Genomic DNA, 14,878 nt, shown 5'->3' on the forward strand with positions numbered 1-14,878 from the left:
CAAGCCTTCGATCCTTGTGTTTTTTTAAAGCCAAGGACGATATTTTTTACAGGAGGGGCATAAAGCATTTTCAATGAGTTGCGTGAACGTGTCGTCTTGTTTTTGATCTTGTACTATAACAGATGCTGCTGATGGTTGAAATTTTTCCTAGTTACCTTTTTATTGTTTTTAAGAAATGTAATATAGCAGTGCCCTTTCAAAACAAACAAACGAAAAGTGTAACATTTACTAAAAAAAAAAAAAAAGGAAAAAAATGTAGGTACGGTCTTGAATTCATTGGTACTCATATACTCATATACTCATACTCATACTCATTCTGAGGGACGTTCGGCTGTGAGGCAGACGTGTTTCAGTGTTTCTTGGGCTTGTTCACCTTCTGGCCTAAACGCCTGTAGTGTTGCTCTTTCTCTGGTTTTCCTTCTCTTGTGTAATCTTTTTGTTTAATACAATATTTCGAAGAAATCTTTAAGTGATTTTTTTTGTTTGTTTTGCTTTAGAAGTGCTGAATTTATGTGCAATCTTGAAACACATGTCATAGGAAATGGGAAAGAGTGGGTGTAAATCATAACATTAATTTCTAAATGAAAATTTGCTCTGGATTGACGTAAAAGGGCGGTGCTGCAGATTCATGCCACATTGTGAGTCATACATGCTGCTACTAGCACAGTGTAAAAAGGAAAATGATGTGATTTTTACCAGATTTTTTTTTTTTGTTTTGATAAATATTTTATTTTATTAAAAGTTACTAGCAGTGGTTTAAAACGGACAAAAGCCAATAGCTGTCAAATCTCTGGATTAATGTAACTGTGTGCATATCTGGGCAAAGAGAAGCTGTATGGCTTTAAAATGGCACAGTTGATAAACAAGTAGCCTGAAGAAAAAAAAATGACTGAACAAGGGTGCATTTGTCTCTTGAGTAAGATGTTGGGTTAATCACAAGTCAGTATGCCACCGATTTTCTCAAACATTGCCTCCAGGTGTGGGCAATGTCCATGCCAGGCCTGAGCACAGCTGTCACTGCATTTTGATTCAAATACTGGGGGGCTTTTCCATTGCCAGCACAGGAGAACTGAGTGCTGATGATCTGCAGAAGCTCGTGAGGGGGTGAGAACTGGGCTGCTCTGCAGCCTCCACTGCTCTGCTGCGCGTCAGCTCCTGCTGCTGAGCCGGGACGCGGCCAGAGGCGGCTGCTGCTGCTTGAAGAAATGTTGCTGCGGTTCTGGGACGTTCGCAGAGGTGAGCATGTGATGTACAATTCCTCTCCAGCAATGTTAGGCCATTTCCAGACCTCTGTGTTCTTGCAAATTACCCATGTTTGGTGGTGTCACATTGCCAGTCTGAGGGGAAAATGTGGGGAAAAGATGTGTTGGAAAATCTCCCCTTGAGACCGTGCCTGACAGGCTGGGTGCTCCTATGAAATGTGTAGCAAACTAAGGCCCAGGTAGCATATATTGATTAGAAAAATGTGCTTAGTGCCATAATATTTTCTAGTAATTCTTTATGGATTGATTGATAGATCTATACGGGGAACACTGTCACGAAAGGAGAGCATCCTTTTAAGTGCTGGAACTTTTTCTTTTCCTCTCGATGGCTTGCTGAATATGGAAGACATTTACTGTGTTTGCCTTATTAGAGTGGTTTAACAGAGATCCTAAAAATGCAGTGAGCCCTCAGAAAGTTGTCTCTTGATCCTTTTGAACTGTTACCAGTGGTCAGCCTCTTCTGAGGTAAGAATTTTTTTTTTGTTTGGACATCATTGGTAGAAAATGTAATTTAGACTGCTTGTAGAAGATTCAGAATATATGTGTATAAATCGGCACAAAAGTTTCAAGTGGAAGCTCAGCCCGATCTCACAAAGTATTGCTGATGGCCATGGATGTGGTGGGTTCTTTAAAGGCACACTGCTGCTGCTGCAGGATATCCCTGATGGGTTTGGATCCTAACTATACAGAAAGCAAGCCTGAGCTTTTTCCATTAAGCTGGACCCAAATGGTTTTTAAAAGCTGGACCAGAGTACGCTTTTGTGCATCCAAGGTTATTTCTTTGTCTGAATGATGGAAAATAGTCATGCACTGATGCAATAGCTGTTCTTTCCTAGGCTGTACTTTAACCCACATATATTAAAAATGTGCTTCTGATTATGGGTGTATTTTGATCTCAGAATGAAGGGCTCATGACAGAGATAGAGGGTACTCTCTTCCCTTTTCTGTCCATCCTCTCTAAGATAAATGCCCATGGGAAGCAAGCTGCTCCTACCTTGAGAGCTGAAGTTAAAAGCAAGGTATGGCTTTGCATGGCTTCATTTGAGATGCCTTAAACTGAGTACAGCCTCATGTCCTGTCCCACGAATTACTATTTTTTACGGTTGAATATTGAACTTCGGGCCAGTTCCTTGGATGGCAGAATAGCTTATATCAGCTGTCCCTGGCTGGTGTAAGCCAAGAGCAGTCGCCGTCACAGCAGCTGCCATCTGTTTCAGCCCAGCTGTAGGTTGTGCCACTTCTTTCAACGGCTCGTGGGCCCCGATCCTTCCCTAGAATCAGAGCTGGGAGCCATGGACATGCATTTGCTGTTGTCACCATTCTTCTAAGAAGCTATCATTTGACATTATTGTTTATGTCCTGCAAGGTAATAATTCAGCAAGTTAAGGATGTGGCCATATATTGTGCTGAGCCAGTGCCTGAACTAATGCTAAGGAGAGCTTTGCAAATGGGAACATGAAAAGTGGATTGCTAAAACTTGGAAAATAAATATTACGTGCATTTATTTTTCAGTGTTTTACTACTGAACTGTGGTGAGTTGAAAGGCATAGTATGTTTCATAGGCAAGACCTCATTTTATTTATGATCAGGATATTTTTAAACTCTTCTTTCCATCTGTATGACTAGGAGTCATCGACACTGCTAACGCATTGTTCAGTGTCAGTGATTTCTATTTATGTGTGTTAAGGAAATAAGACTGATGCTGTAAAATGCCAACTTCTGCTGATGCTACCTGAACAGACAAAAACGTTACTCATCACAATGTTACGTAGTAAAGAGTTGGCACATCCATTAGCAGCTGTTACTGCACACTTCTTATGTCTGTTGTCCGCAGAATTTTCTGAGTCCTACCTACTTCTTATGTGGTATTTGTTTCCACAGTTCAAGCTCATTGCAAGTTTATAATGGAAACAGTTTTAGGACTGAAGTTGGTGTTTTTTGAAGTACTTTATGTATGTAATACTGGTGGGGGAGAGCTGCCTTTCTCTCAGCTATTCTTCAGTTCTGTGAACTTGCAGCATTTTTCCAGTGATATGCACTTTGTTCAGCTGTAGATTGTTGTGGCTGAATAAACAGGTATCGCAAAACCTAAATATATGGCTTTTTGCTCCTTTCTTTCCTGTAGCTGATCTCAAACCGGTTGCATGAGACTACGATGTGTGTGATCATGGTATCTATGGTAAGTGTCTCATCCTTACATTCTCAGTCACTTTACAGGCTGCAGATTGATTTAATTTGTCAGGTACCAGAGTTCTTAGGACTTTCACAGCTCCAAGTGACTACAGATACTGTAGGTTTCAGGGATAGGCAAATTTATAATAAACAATCAGTCTTCCACTTCCCTTGCTTTCAAAAATATTATTGACTATTTTGGGAGGAGGCGAGGTATAGCTGAAATCAGCTTGATGCATTTCCCTGCCAAAGACTTAAACTCAAAACCAGTAGACCAGTTTCACTCCTGCATATGATGCGTTTGCACATGCGTGCTTGCTCTCACTGTTGCTCCTACCCTCGCTCTCCTCCTTTTTCCTCTTCGCTGACGGCTAACAACCAAATCCTGAGTGAGAGGATGACACCAGGAAACTGGAGGATAGATATAATGACTTGTTTGAAGCAGATGTCAGTGTCAGCCTACATTACAGTGGTTATAATCAACTGGAAGTAAAACTATTTAAAATAGGGGTGGGGGGGGAAAAACATTTAAGTTATTTTCCCAGACTTTTTTTTTTTGGGGGGGGGGGGGGGGGGAGGGCGACATTTTGAGATAATTTCATGAAAGCGCCTCGTATTATATTATTACATCAGCTCGACAATTTGATATAACTGTACATAATGAAAGGAAATTGCAGGCTATGAAATTTTCCTTCGACCTTTTAACATTGTTCACATTTTTTCCCCTGCACAGGTTGCTTAATGGCAGAAGAACTGAATATCATGTCAGCAACTGACTATTAGTTCTTGGCAGAAAGATTTGCATGGGCATTTGTGACAACCTGGCAATGAAATAATGGTTAGCGTTGGCTGACTTCTATAGAGACAGAAACTTAAATGAGCTCCATCTGAAAGTAATTGCTTTCAAAATATGAAATAATGATAGCAGAGGGAGTCGGGGAGGGAGAAGTCGGAGGGGGGAGCTGTCCTTTACCTCGTGATACAATGCCACAGTGAGAGCCATAGCCGTGAAACTCCAGCACAAACCTGGCTCCACAGGTAAAAGCTACACAAAGAGCAGCCCGGAGGCCTACAGGCTATGAAAGCTGCTGTGTTTTAAAGCAGTGCCAGATCCGAGTGGCTGGGGCAGGCTGGAACCTGGGCACTTCTACTTGAGACTACCATTGAAATGCTTCTGTATGGAGCTGGAGCCTTTTCTCTCACATTTGAGCATCCAGTGTAGGTGTGTACTACTGTACAGTATGACACCGCTAACAAAGATTAGTAAATTGTTGGCTTTAACTTTTCTAAACCATATTGCTAAGTTTGCAAGCCTAACTGCATGACAGTTAATATTCTAGAAATAAGCAATGTTGTTTTTTTGTTTTTTTTTTTGGCCTCCATCAATTGGGAAGAACATGTTTGCGTGCTACAGGGGCTTTTTCTGAACATAAGAAGGCAGAGCAACTTGTTTCCTAAATCCCTCTGCCAGACGATGGGAAATAAATAAGCAACCATCATTGGCGAGACGCATAGAAATGGAAAGAGAATGCACACAGGCTGACCGTAAGTCTTATTTCCTACAGGTAAGCATTACAGAAATTGGCTAATTTCTGGGGGATTTTTTCACTGCAACCAAACAAAAATTATTAGTGTTCAACCAAACCCTTTTCTATTGCACTGACCTCCCCTTGATGTGCACTTCCCCGTCTTCAGTGCTGCCATCACTTACGGTTATAGTTTCAGAATGGGGAAATATTTCAGCATTTCATAGTAATAAGCACTATTTGATTCATCTCGCTATGAACCAAGAAATTACAGCCAGTTGCAAAGAAAAGATCTGTGCCACAGAACACAGATTCTGTTTCTGTTGCATTAGCATGCAAATACATTGGCTTATACGGGTGTAGAAGGGTCAGCACTGTTGGAACACACCGCTGGTTGCCCCCATGCTAGACAGACCAATAGTCCCTGCAGACATTGGCAGAATTTTAATGAGTACTTGAACTGTACAACCAAGAAGTAATGGCAAAGCTGACTGTACACAATGTTTCTCTAGCCGTTACCTAAAGTGTTAATTTCATTTGAAAGGTGGCGAATCTTACAGTGAATTTATAAAAATGCACAATTCTCTCTCAAGATACTGTACACTATTCAGCAGGTTAAAAACTGAAAAAAATCTTTCATTAAAAAAGTCATTACATTATTTGTATACATCAGGGATAGTCTACACAATCACGTTCATCTAGAAAATATGTGCATTATAAACCATTTCCATGCAATGTAACAATTTCTTATTTCAAAGGTGGTATAAAAAGACAACACAACAGTCCTAATTACTAGAACACTACATGTAAAACAAAACAAATGTGCATCCTTTTATTGAATGTGTTAGATGAATAAAATACAGTAACAAAGATTCATAAAGATGCAGAACTCTTCTTTCCATCACGTGACTACAGTACCGAAAGATACAGGTTTAATGTGAAGTGTGTGCAGTAATCATTTTAGGCAAAGTGCCTCTTCAACTGCTTGTTCATCATGCTAACCCAAGACAGACTGTTGTGTTTAAGATTATTGTGAAGTAGTTTCTGCATCTAATAACTCAGTATTTGATCACCTTGCAAGCTTAAGAGCACTGCAGCTATAAAATAGTGTATCTATTGCATCAAAGTATAAAGTGTGTTGCTTACAGTTTAAAAATCTATAGAAAAAGTTTGTTTTCCGTACAAAAATGTTGAAATTTTGTCAAGATATACATTTTGAGATGTGAAACTTAACACATTCCCTTCAACAAGGAAAGGAGCTTATAAACGTGAGGCATTATTTAGCTGCAGCAGAGACTTGGGCAGCAGTGCGTAGGACATCAGGGTGCTGTAGTGGCTAGTTTAGGGAACTAACACAGCATAAACGTTTGTGTATTTAATTACGTGATATCAGTGTTTCATTGATGCCAGCAGCATAAAAACAAGCACCACAAAGAGTGTTTTGGTGTAACTGAAGATTCTTAGGCTTCTTTCTAAGTTGGTGGAGGCCCATTGGTATATCGCAGCATAGGATAGAAAGAACGGGCAAAGTTGTTTGCCTGGGTGCAGCTGTAGTCTTCCTCAGAAGATGGAATCATGCAAGCCAGAAGTAGAAGCAGTAGAAAGAACAACTGAAGGGGTAAGGCTGCTCGTAATACACGGTAAAAGAAGGAAGGGGACCGAGGAACTACTTTAGTAGGCTGTGGATGGCTTTCAGCTCTGAAAAGAAGACAAGAAAAAAAAATAATTCAAGCTCTGAAGTGCTTTTTAAAGTAAGTCATTTAAAACTGCTTCTCTAGGGTTCACACTACCCCTCCATGATGCAGGGCTGCATATCTACAATGCATATCTGGACTGCGCATGAAACAAACACATCAATTGTAACTTCAAAGCATGCAAGACTGCTCAGTAGGAAGCCAGCTGACATTCCTTCTGACTGAAAAAGAAACATGTCTTCAAAATAGGGTAAAAAGTCACTGCTTTAAGCTATTTTTGGGGTTGCAAAGTCAAGTTTTCCCAGCAGACAAACAAGCCACTCTAACTACTTGGAAATGCACAATGGAAAACCACCATTCCAGACTGTTTTGGCTCTATTCTCCCCGCACATCATTGCAAACAGTCCTCTGAACAGACCCTAATGTACCAGGGGTGACGTTTTAGCTTAGTCCTTCACATCTGTTTTTAAGAAGTGGCTCTAAGATACAAGTTTCTTCGTCCAGATGGGCCAGTGGGATTAAACAAAGATTTAAAAACACAAATATTCCCAAATTTCTTACAAAAAAAAAATTCTCAAGTGCAAAGTTGAGTGAAGGCTGCACATCAATGCAGAGGTTTAGGAGCACGGGTGTTAAAGGAAAGCAATTCACCGAAGTGCAGCCCATAGCTGGTACATAGAGGAGATACTGCACACTGGAAGAAATCCCCTCCGGTGTGTTAACTTATGAGGAACAGCTGCCCTCTCTCGTTTTCACTATACTTCATAAGATTAGATGATTATAAAATAATACCTTGTGCTGCTGTTGTTTCTGCCACCTACAGTTCTCCTTACTGTGATCTGTTGAGAGAAATAGTTTTTATTATCCAGGATTCAGAAACTACAATTTCTCTTTCTCAGAAAAGACAGTTGTAGACTTTAAAGTTCCGTTGTAAATCCTGTAATGCGCTACATGCATTTAAAAGGTAAAATGATTACACTTGAGGAACCTTCAGGCTAAAAAAAGATACACTATATGCTGATAGCAAAATATTAGAAAAGAAGACTTGCCTTCTTCACAGGAGGGCTGGATTTCACTGTGACTGGATGATAGGCTCCTGAGTCCAGGTCATCTGGAACTGGCAGGAATGCTCTGGTATCCTAAAAGGTAACCACACCTTCCTCTTTAAAATGCATGCTCAAAACTCTAAACAGATGAAGTGCAAAGACCCACCTCCCACTGTCTCTCTACAGGTGCACAGCCACATTGCTTCTTTAGCTGTGAATAACTAGCAGTAAACAGGTGCTCCAGTAAACAGATGCTCCAGTGTAACAAAATATTTTACTATGCACAGTGAGAAGGAACTGTGACAGTGCAGGTATTATCTTGAAAACACCTCTATCTGCTATCTCAGTGATAAGCAGTGTATTGCTGCAGACTACAGAACTCCTATGTGTTCATTACACATTCCTGGCTTGATATTTGGTATAGATCATAGGATAATTCAGGCTGGAAAGGCCCTTAGGAAGTTTACCTAGTCTGACCTCTTGCTCAGAGCAGGGTAAGCTATGAGATCAGGCCAGGTCAGTCATGACTTTCTTCTGTCTTCTTGGAACTCATCAAGGATGGATACCGTACAATGTCACAGGGCAATCTATTTCAATACCTGACTAGCCTTGTGGTACTAAAGCTTTCTGTTACATCCAGAGTTAACTGATCTTTTTTCAGCTTATGAAGGTGGAAGTACCTGAGTTTTACGTTAGTATTTTATAAATACTTTTATTCTTAATCTGTTATTATTTCTCAGTAAGACCCACAAACTATTATTTAAACTCTGACTCACCAGATTTCCTTGTATCGTCTTTAAGTCATGTGAAACTTGCTCAATAAGCTGTTTCAGTTTCTTTCCAATTACATGGACCTTCTCTTCAGCTTCAATGTAATCCTCACCATCTGATTTAAGCAGCAGGTAAGCACAGAGTTCTTGAAGAGAGTTTACTTTAGGCTGTTGTTCCAGTAGCTCTTTCTCCAGTTGCTTACAAACAAACAAAAAAAAACCAGTGCAATGAACGGCTACTTTCAACTTTGAGGATATACTTATAAACAGATAAGCTTTGGAAGGCTTTAAAGAACAACTCAACCTGCCTATTAGTCCACAATAGAAATGGCTGTTACAGCTACATATGAAATGAACTTCGCTCTTTAAGAGACTGGTTGCACCTACTTGAACTAACATTTAGAAACAGTTGGATGTGGGCAGTCGTATTTCAGCATAAGGACTGTCCATCAGGAACTTATTGAATCATAGAATATCCTGAGTTGGAAGGGACCCACAAGGATCATCAAGTCTAACTCCTGGCTCCACACAAGACCACCCAAAAATCAAACCATATGCCTGAGAGCATTGTCCAAACACTTCTTCAATTTTTTGCTGCTGTGACCACTTCCCTGGGGAGCATGAACTTATATCTGATGCATGATTATGGAAAAATGCCTCAGTCTCTTAGTCCGTTCAGAAACTGATCCCATGCCTGACTGATTGATATAGCAGGTTCAAGGAAAGGCTATCAACACCCCAAGAAATAAACAAACTGCTCTTCATTGTGTGGTGAGAGCTATTAATTCATTGGAAGAACTGAGGTGTGGTAGTTACGTCCACACTTACCATTAGCTCCTTTTGGCATTCCAGTATTGTATGGGGATCAGCATTTGGATCTGTGATTTGTGCTTCATTCCTTCGGCTGTCAGCACTAGCTAACCACAGGATTAGTTTTTGGCTCTGATCATGGAATTCCTAGAGAAATAAGGGAAGGTTTGTACATAAGATAAAAAACCATTTTAGCAGTGCTTTCACCTGGCTTTGCCTACAAAAGAAACGAACAGCCCCACATTATTAGAAAGAGCTGACAATGCATTCATGATTAGTGAGGCTTTAGCAATCTTGTTAAACTATTGCATCTATATAATAAAAAGGTATTATCCAGTTCAGAGATATTTTTACCAAACCCTTTAAAACCAACAAAGTCAAGGTTATAATGAAAAGAATATACTTGCTTTGGATTCTGAGTAACCATTCTACCAACGGACAGGAATTACCCCTTTGCTCTCTCTCCTTATCTACCCCACAGAAGCATCCTAAAGAGGGGTTTTCCCATATAAGCTGCATATTGTACGCACCTGGCAATGCAGTAGGGCTTGTTGTAAACCTTTCCTCCAGTTGTCCAGTGCATGAGTTGCTTTCTCCCAGCGCAAGTTCACTTTCCGAAGCCTGTTCTGAAGCTCTTTGAACTCTGTGCTCTCCGCTTTCTGGAATTCTTTGCTGCTCAGGTTAACTGAAAGCACCACTGCCTTGTAGTTATCAAATGCTTTAAGCATGTCCTGGTAGGAAAAGAAGATTAGGAGCTTGTATGAATGATGGAAAAACATATTGGTTATTTAAAATAAAACAATGTCCTCAAAAAAAAAAAAAAAAGAAATCACAGTTATTGGGGAAAGCTGTTTGAATCTGGTGGCTTTTCAGACACTGCTGAGGAACATATTTAAGTAGGTAGCCTTTTTTTTCTTTAAAAATAAAACAAAAAAAACCACCATTCACATAGAAGAAAACAAGTCTGGCTGGCCCTGCGCTTCTCCCTCAGTTACAAGCATTGTGTCTTAATCCTTCTCTGCCATTCATTCCTGAGCTTAGCATTTCTGTATCTTTTCCTGACATTTGGACAAATATTCCCATATGTCATCACATGACATTTCTTCTTGATGTTTAAAGGCTTAGCCACCTCAGAATCTTAAAATAATGCTGAAGGTTTGTAGTCCATCCTCCTGTTCAAAGCAGGGCCAACTTCAAACTGAGAGCAGGCTACTCAGGGCCTCAACCAATCAAATTTTGAATATCTCACACGATGGAGATTCACTCTCCCCTCTGAGCCTCTGGTCCCACATCAGGCCACCCCAGTTATGAGAAATTCTTTTGTCTTCTCTCTAGTCAGAGTTTCAACCCATTTCTCTGATTTGTCACGGTCCCTCTGAATGGCAGCCCTGCCTGCGCTCCCTCTCTCCCTTAAAATTGCAGGGTGAAATAATGTGGAATTTGCCAAGTCATAGCTGTATCATATAACCACCTCATGTTAATGTAGAGCCCACATTTTTTATTTTCTTAAATGAATGCCAAACGATGTCTTGTACCCTTAATACGCTTACAGATTGAATCAAGGGTATTCAGTCTTTTTCAAGTTGTGGGCTCTTGCACTAGAAAAGTAAGAACTGCAGGATGAGTACTGCAATCAACACTGCTCTGATTGCTTTTCTTAGTAGCCTTTGTGAGTAAGAATCTCAATCTATGTATTCTCAAGGTCTGCAGCCCACATGTTGAAAGCCACTGGTCTAAATTACATTTTGCCCAACAAAGAGTTCAGTCTCCCTCCAAGCAGCGAAATTTCTCTCAATATCAGACGATACAAATGGTCCAGCACAGACTTTTAACCACCCGTAAGCCGGCCTGCAGCCAGACTGGCTTTATCATCATCCAGGGCAATTGGGATGTTCTGACATCACATGAAATTCATTGGTCTTATACAGCATGCTGGCTCTTCTAGAGATCCATAGAGACCCAAGCTGCCTATAGAGAAGATTTTTAGCCATCTGGATGCCTATTTAGAAAATTCACAGGAGAAAAGCAGAAGTGAAGCTGTGCTCCTCAGAGGTCAGACACCCAGCTCCAGCTTGAGGGAAAGCACCTCGTTCCACTCACAAGACATCCCTTGAATCTTTCCTAGAACTTGGTGCCTAAGCCAGGCTGGCACATAGGATCAGAGTTGTTCTTAGTGGAGTCACACACTGGAGCACAGAGTCATTCTCCTTGGCCTAATGACTGCTCAAGGCCTTGTTGACTTCTGTGTAGGCTTAAGGATCCTTTAAACATGCCTCATAAATCCCTCCCCTGGTCAGCAAAATGTCTCATTTGTGAGCATCACCCGGAGCATGACACCAAGTTGATCAGTAGTCTTGCAATCTGGGTAACTCACACGAAGCTGCTGGCAGGAGGCTAAGCACACAGGGATTTTGCACTCCTACCAGTGTTTGTAGCACTTGTTCTCTCAGGGTTCTACCAGAGTCTGAACGTAGCACTTAAAGGTACCCTGGTAACCTGCTGGTTCCACCTGCAGACTTTGCTTAGTTCTAATTAATTTACGGAAGCTGCGAGTCATAGCAGGCAACACAACATGACCTCACATGCTGATGAATGTTCACATTATCGTGTCTCTAACTGGTTTATTACTTGGCTGAAGATTAGCAGAGACTGACTAATGAATTTATTTTGTTTCTCATTTTAAATTAATATATACTATTCAATGAGAAGTCTACATTTGTTAATTGAAAAATACCACTGCATGTTTTGAAATTTTTGCATCCTTCAACTACCTGATTCTGGGTATGACAAAAGCACTATTTAGAGCTAAGATTTTTTGCAAATACCATGTTGCTAAAAACCAGAGCTTTAGGGCAGATCTTTCTCAGTCACCCTTTTGGAGCTACAAAAAACAAAACAAAAATAAAACATACTAATTCAATTAAAAATAAAAATCAGCCTAAATCAGCCTAGACTTTGCAGTCTGTAGACTTGGCTAATTTGCAATCCTTTTCTGGTTTGTGTAGAGAAATAACACAGAACAGGGAAAAATGCCAGTATCATTGCTCAGAATACCCAACCACATCCCCCAAGACAAGGCCAGACACCTGGCATCTCGGGAGTCTGAGCTTTCACTTTTTTAGCCTTTTTCTGTGTTTATTCTCTAAAATATATGGCCTAAAAAGCCAAGTTTGGGGTCGAATGTTTTTGTTTTGAGAGCATGAAGTTCCTTGGTAAGAAAACAGAAAGGGAGGGGTTTTTACTTCAGCCTGTCTGCCTGTTGTACCCAGGCATACTGACTGCAAATCTCTACAGATGAAGACAGAAGCACCTCGCTTAACCAGCCTCTTTAGTCCTCTTAGCGGAAAACAGCTTAGCTCCTCTGTGACATACACACATTGTTATTAGAATTCATGCTGTTGACAACCGTAAGAGCACAAAAGACAACAATAAAGAGCATCAGCATTTTGAAATCCTGCTTCTCAATGTGCTAAAACTTACTTTCAATTTCTTGACCCTTTGTTCCATCGCATGCATGCTGGTTGGAGGTTTCGCTTTTTGCAGCTCCTCCAGCTCTTCCTCAGTTTTATCAAGCCAAGCAGAGACGTCGCTGAGATCAGAGTTCAGCTGCTGCCACTGCTGCAAGTTCTGTTTCATCCTGAGTTTATTTCTGAGGTCTTGAGCTTGAATGAGCTCCCACCTATCAATAATGCCTACAAGTGACAGAACAAGAAATCTTTATGTCTTCAGTAAGGTGAACAGTCCATAAAACAGATGCAAGGAGTTTCACAAGTAAATTACTCTCCAACCTACTTAAGGCCAAATAATTGCTACCATGTAATACTTAACATCTTTTTTACTTGAGATTATGGAGTCTACACTTTCACGTTACTGGTCAAGTTATCCACAGTAATACTACACAGGATTTTAAGCATGTTAATCATAGAATCACAGAATAGCTCAGGTTGGAAGGGACCTCAAAGATCACCTGTTTCCAACCCCCCTGCCATAGACAGGGATGCCACCCACTAAATCAGGTTGCTCAGGGCCTCATCTAACCTGGCCTTGAACACCTCCGGGGTTTGGGCATCCACAGCCTCTCTGTGCAAACTGTTCCTCACCACCCTCTGAGTTAAGAATTTCCTCCTAATCTCTAAATCTAATCTCCCCTCTTTTAGTTTAAAACCATTCCTCGTTGTCCTGTCATTATGACACATTATGATACTCTGATTGAACAAAGATTTACTCTCCATCTTTATTAAGACTTTGCTTTTTTAGGTTTACCTATTCACACCATGTACAGAAATCAACCCTGTGATATTAGAGGCGTAAGTTAGGTAAGCTGGTGTGTATAGCTGCATTCTTTTTAACACTGATTCGCTTTTATGATTGCAGTATAGATGTGATCTTCTTACAACCTCAAGCGCCTGAAACCAGGATTGAGGTCTTAAAAGGTTAAGAGAACCAGCTTGTTGGCCTACTCTGAAGACAGGACCACAGTGAAGACAGTAAAGAACTGAGTACACAACTAACTTTGACAAAAAACTATTTTGTAAACGGGAGCTGTAGCATTTTGTTATACAGAGTACCAACAACTAAGAGAATGAAGTATGGCAATCTTGGTTTAGACAAAGAAACACACTTCCTTGGTTTGAAATTTGGGAAGCATTCGGTATCCACACAAAAGTGTTTCCATTCATTCCAATCAGCAAAGGGATATATTATGAGTAATAAAAAAATCCAGATTCTGGCAGAAAAAGTAAAAGCTTTGAACAGAAAACTTGTGTTGGACAATGCCAAGTGAAAAGGCAGCTCCTAGTGCCTGAATGCTCTGTACCTGACTGCTTCTCTGCAGCTTCTATATTCACAAGCTCTTGGTCATCCTGGGGCTCTTCATCACTCATGTTAGCGGACGCAATGTTCTCCTTGTTGACACTGGTGCTGCTTGCAGAGCTGAGCTGCTTCACCTGGAATGACATTTTGGTGCGTGAGCCCTGCACATTAACAAGCCATTAAAGGTCAAGCTTCATTTATGTTAAAGTGGGGTGTCTGAGCTGAGCTCCTGCATGTCAGATATCGCACTGGGCTTCTGCTTCTTTGCTAACAGTTTATGCTGGCTCTCCGTGCCTTCTCAGCAAACAAACAAACACACACCATAGTGATGCTAATTATCACAAAACTGGACCTGGTGGAGCAGTCTTGTAATGTCTACTGGACATTACATGACAGTACATTATGTGTACTGGACAAACTACATTTGCTGAAGCTCTTTGTGGGATTCTGGGTTTTGGCAATATTGACTCTAAGGCTCCAAGACTGTATTAGTGGTGACAAAAGCAGCCAGATACCAGTACCACCGTGTGCCTGGGAGAGTGCTGACAACAGGTCCAAATCCAGAGCCTGTAAGTTGCTGGTGAAGGCCACAGCTGGGACTGCTGGGAACCAGCCACCACAGCTGAACAATCAACAGACAACAAGCACTTTTTTCAGTGCTACTGCCACTGGGCCTTTTTTTGAATGCCCAGAAACAGATTAAATGGTGAGCTGCATGCTAGAAAAGGACACTCCAGATCAGTTTGCTTAGCAAAGGGAGATATATAAGTAAATATCAAGGGAGGG

The 14,878-nt window shown here is 40.8% G+C and overlaps 1 protein-coding gene and 1 long non-coding RNA gene across 7 annotated transcripts in view; one reads left to right on the forward strand and one right to left on the reverse strand.

Annotated features, from left to right (window-relative positions):
• Positions 1-312: 312 nt before the first annotated feature.
• LOC308195869 lies at positions 313-4,603 on the forward strand. Of its 2 annotated transcripts, XR_013951890.1 has the most exons (6): positions 313-1,236; positions 1,634-1,727; positions 2,162-2,281; positions 2,480-2,628; positions 3,388-3,441; positions 4,168-4,603. It is a non-coding gene; the product is annotated as an uncharacterized lncRNA (long non-coding RNA). The 2 variants fall into 2 exon arrangements; XR_013951891.1 differs by lacking the exon at positions 2,162-2,281.
• A 778-nt stretch (positions 4,604-5,381) lies between these two features.
• SYNE2 (spectrin repeat containing nuclear envelope protein 2) overlaps positions 5,382-14,878 on the reverse strand; it is a 187,598-nt gene continuing 178,101 nt past the window's right edge. For all 5 annotated transcript variants that reach the window (XM_080593985.1, XM_080593984.1, XM_080593982.1 and 2 more), the window contains 8 exons: positions 14,097-14,226; positions 12,761-12,972; positions 9,811-10,011; positions 9,299-9,427; positions 8,477-8,668; positions 7,704-7,793; positions 7,447-7,493; positions 5,382-6,658 (listed from right to left, as the gene is read on the reverse strand). In XM_080593985.1, the coding sequence (XP_080450111.1) occupies positions 6,433-6,658; positions 7,447-7,493; positions 7,704-7,793; positions 8,477-8,668; positions 9,299-9,427; positions 9,811-10,011; positions 12,761-12,972; positions 14,097-14,226 (1,227 nt within the window). In that variant the 3' untranslated portion in view covers positions 5,382-6,432. The remainder of the gene's footprint in view (positions 6,659-7,446; positions 7,494-7,703; positions 7,794-8,476; positions 8,669-9,298; positions 9,428-9,810; positions 10,012-12,760; positions 12,973-14,096; positions 14,227-14,878) is intronic.

This window comes from Anser brachyrhynchus (genome assembly GCF_964034855.1).
Source record: "Anser brachyrhynchus genome assembly, chromosome: 5".
In the NCBI taxonomy this organism is placed as follows: domain Eukaryota; kingdom Metazoa; phylum Chordata; class Aves; order Anseriformes; family Anatidae; genus Anser; species Anser brachyrhynchus.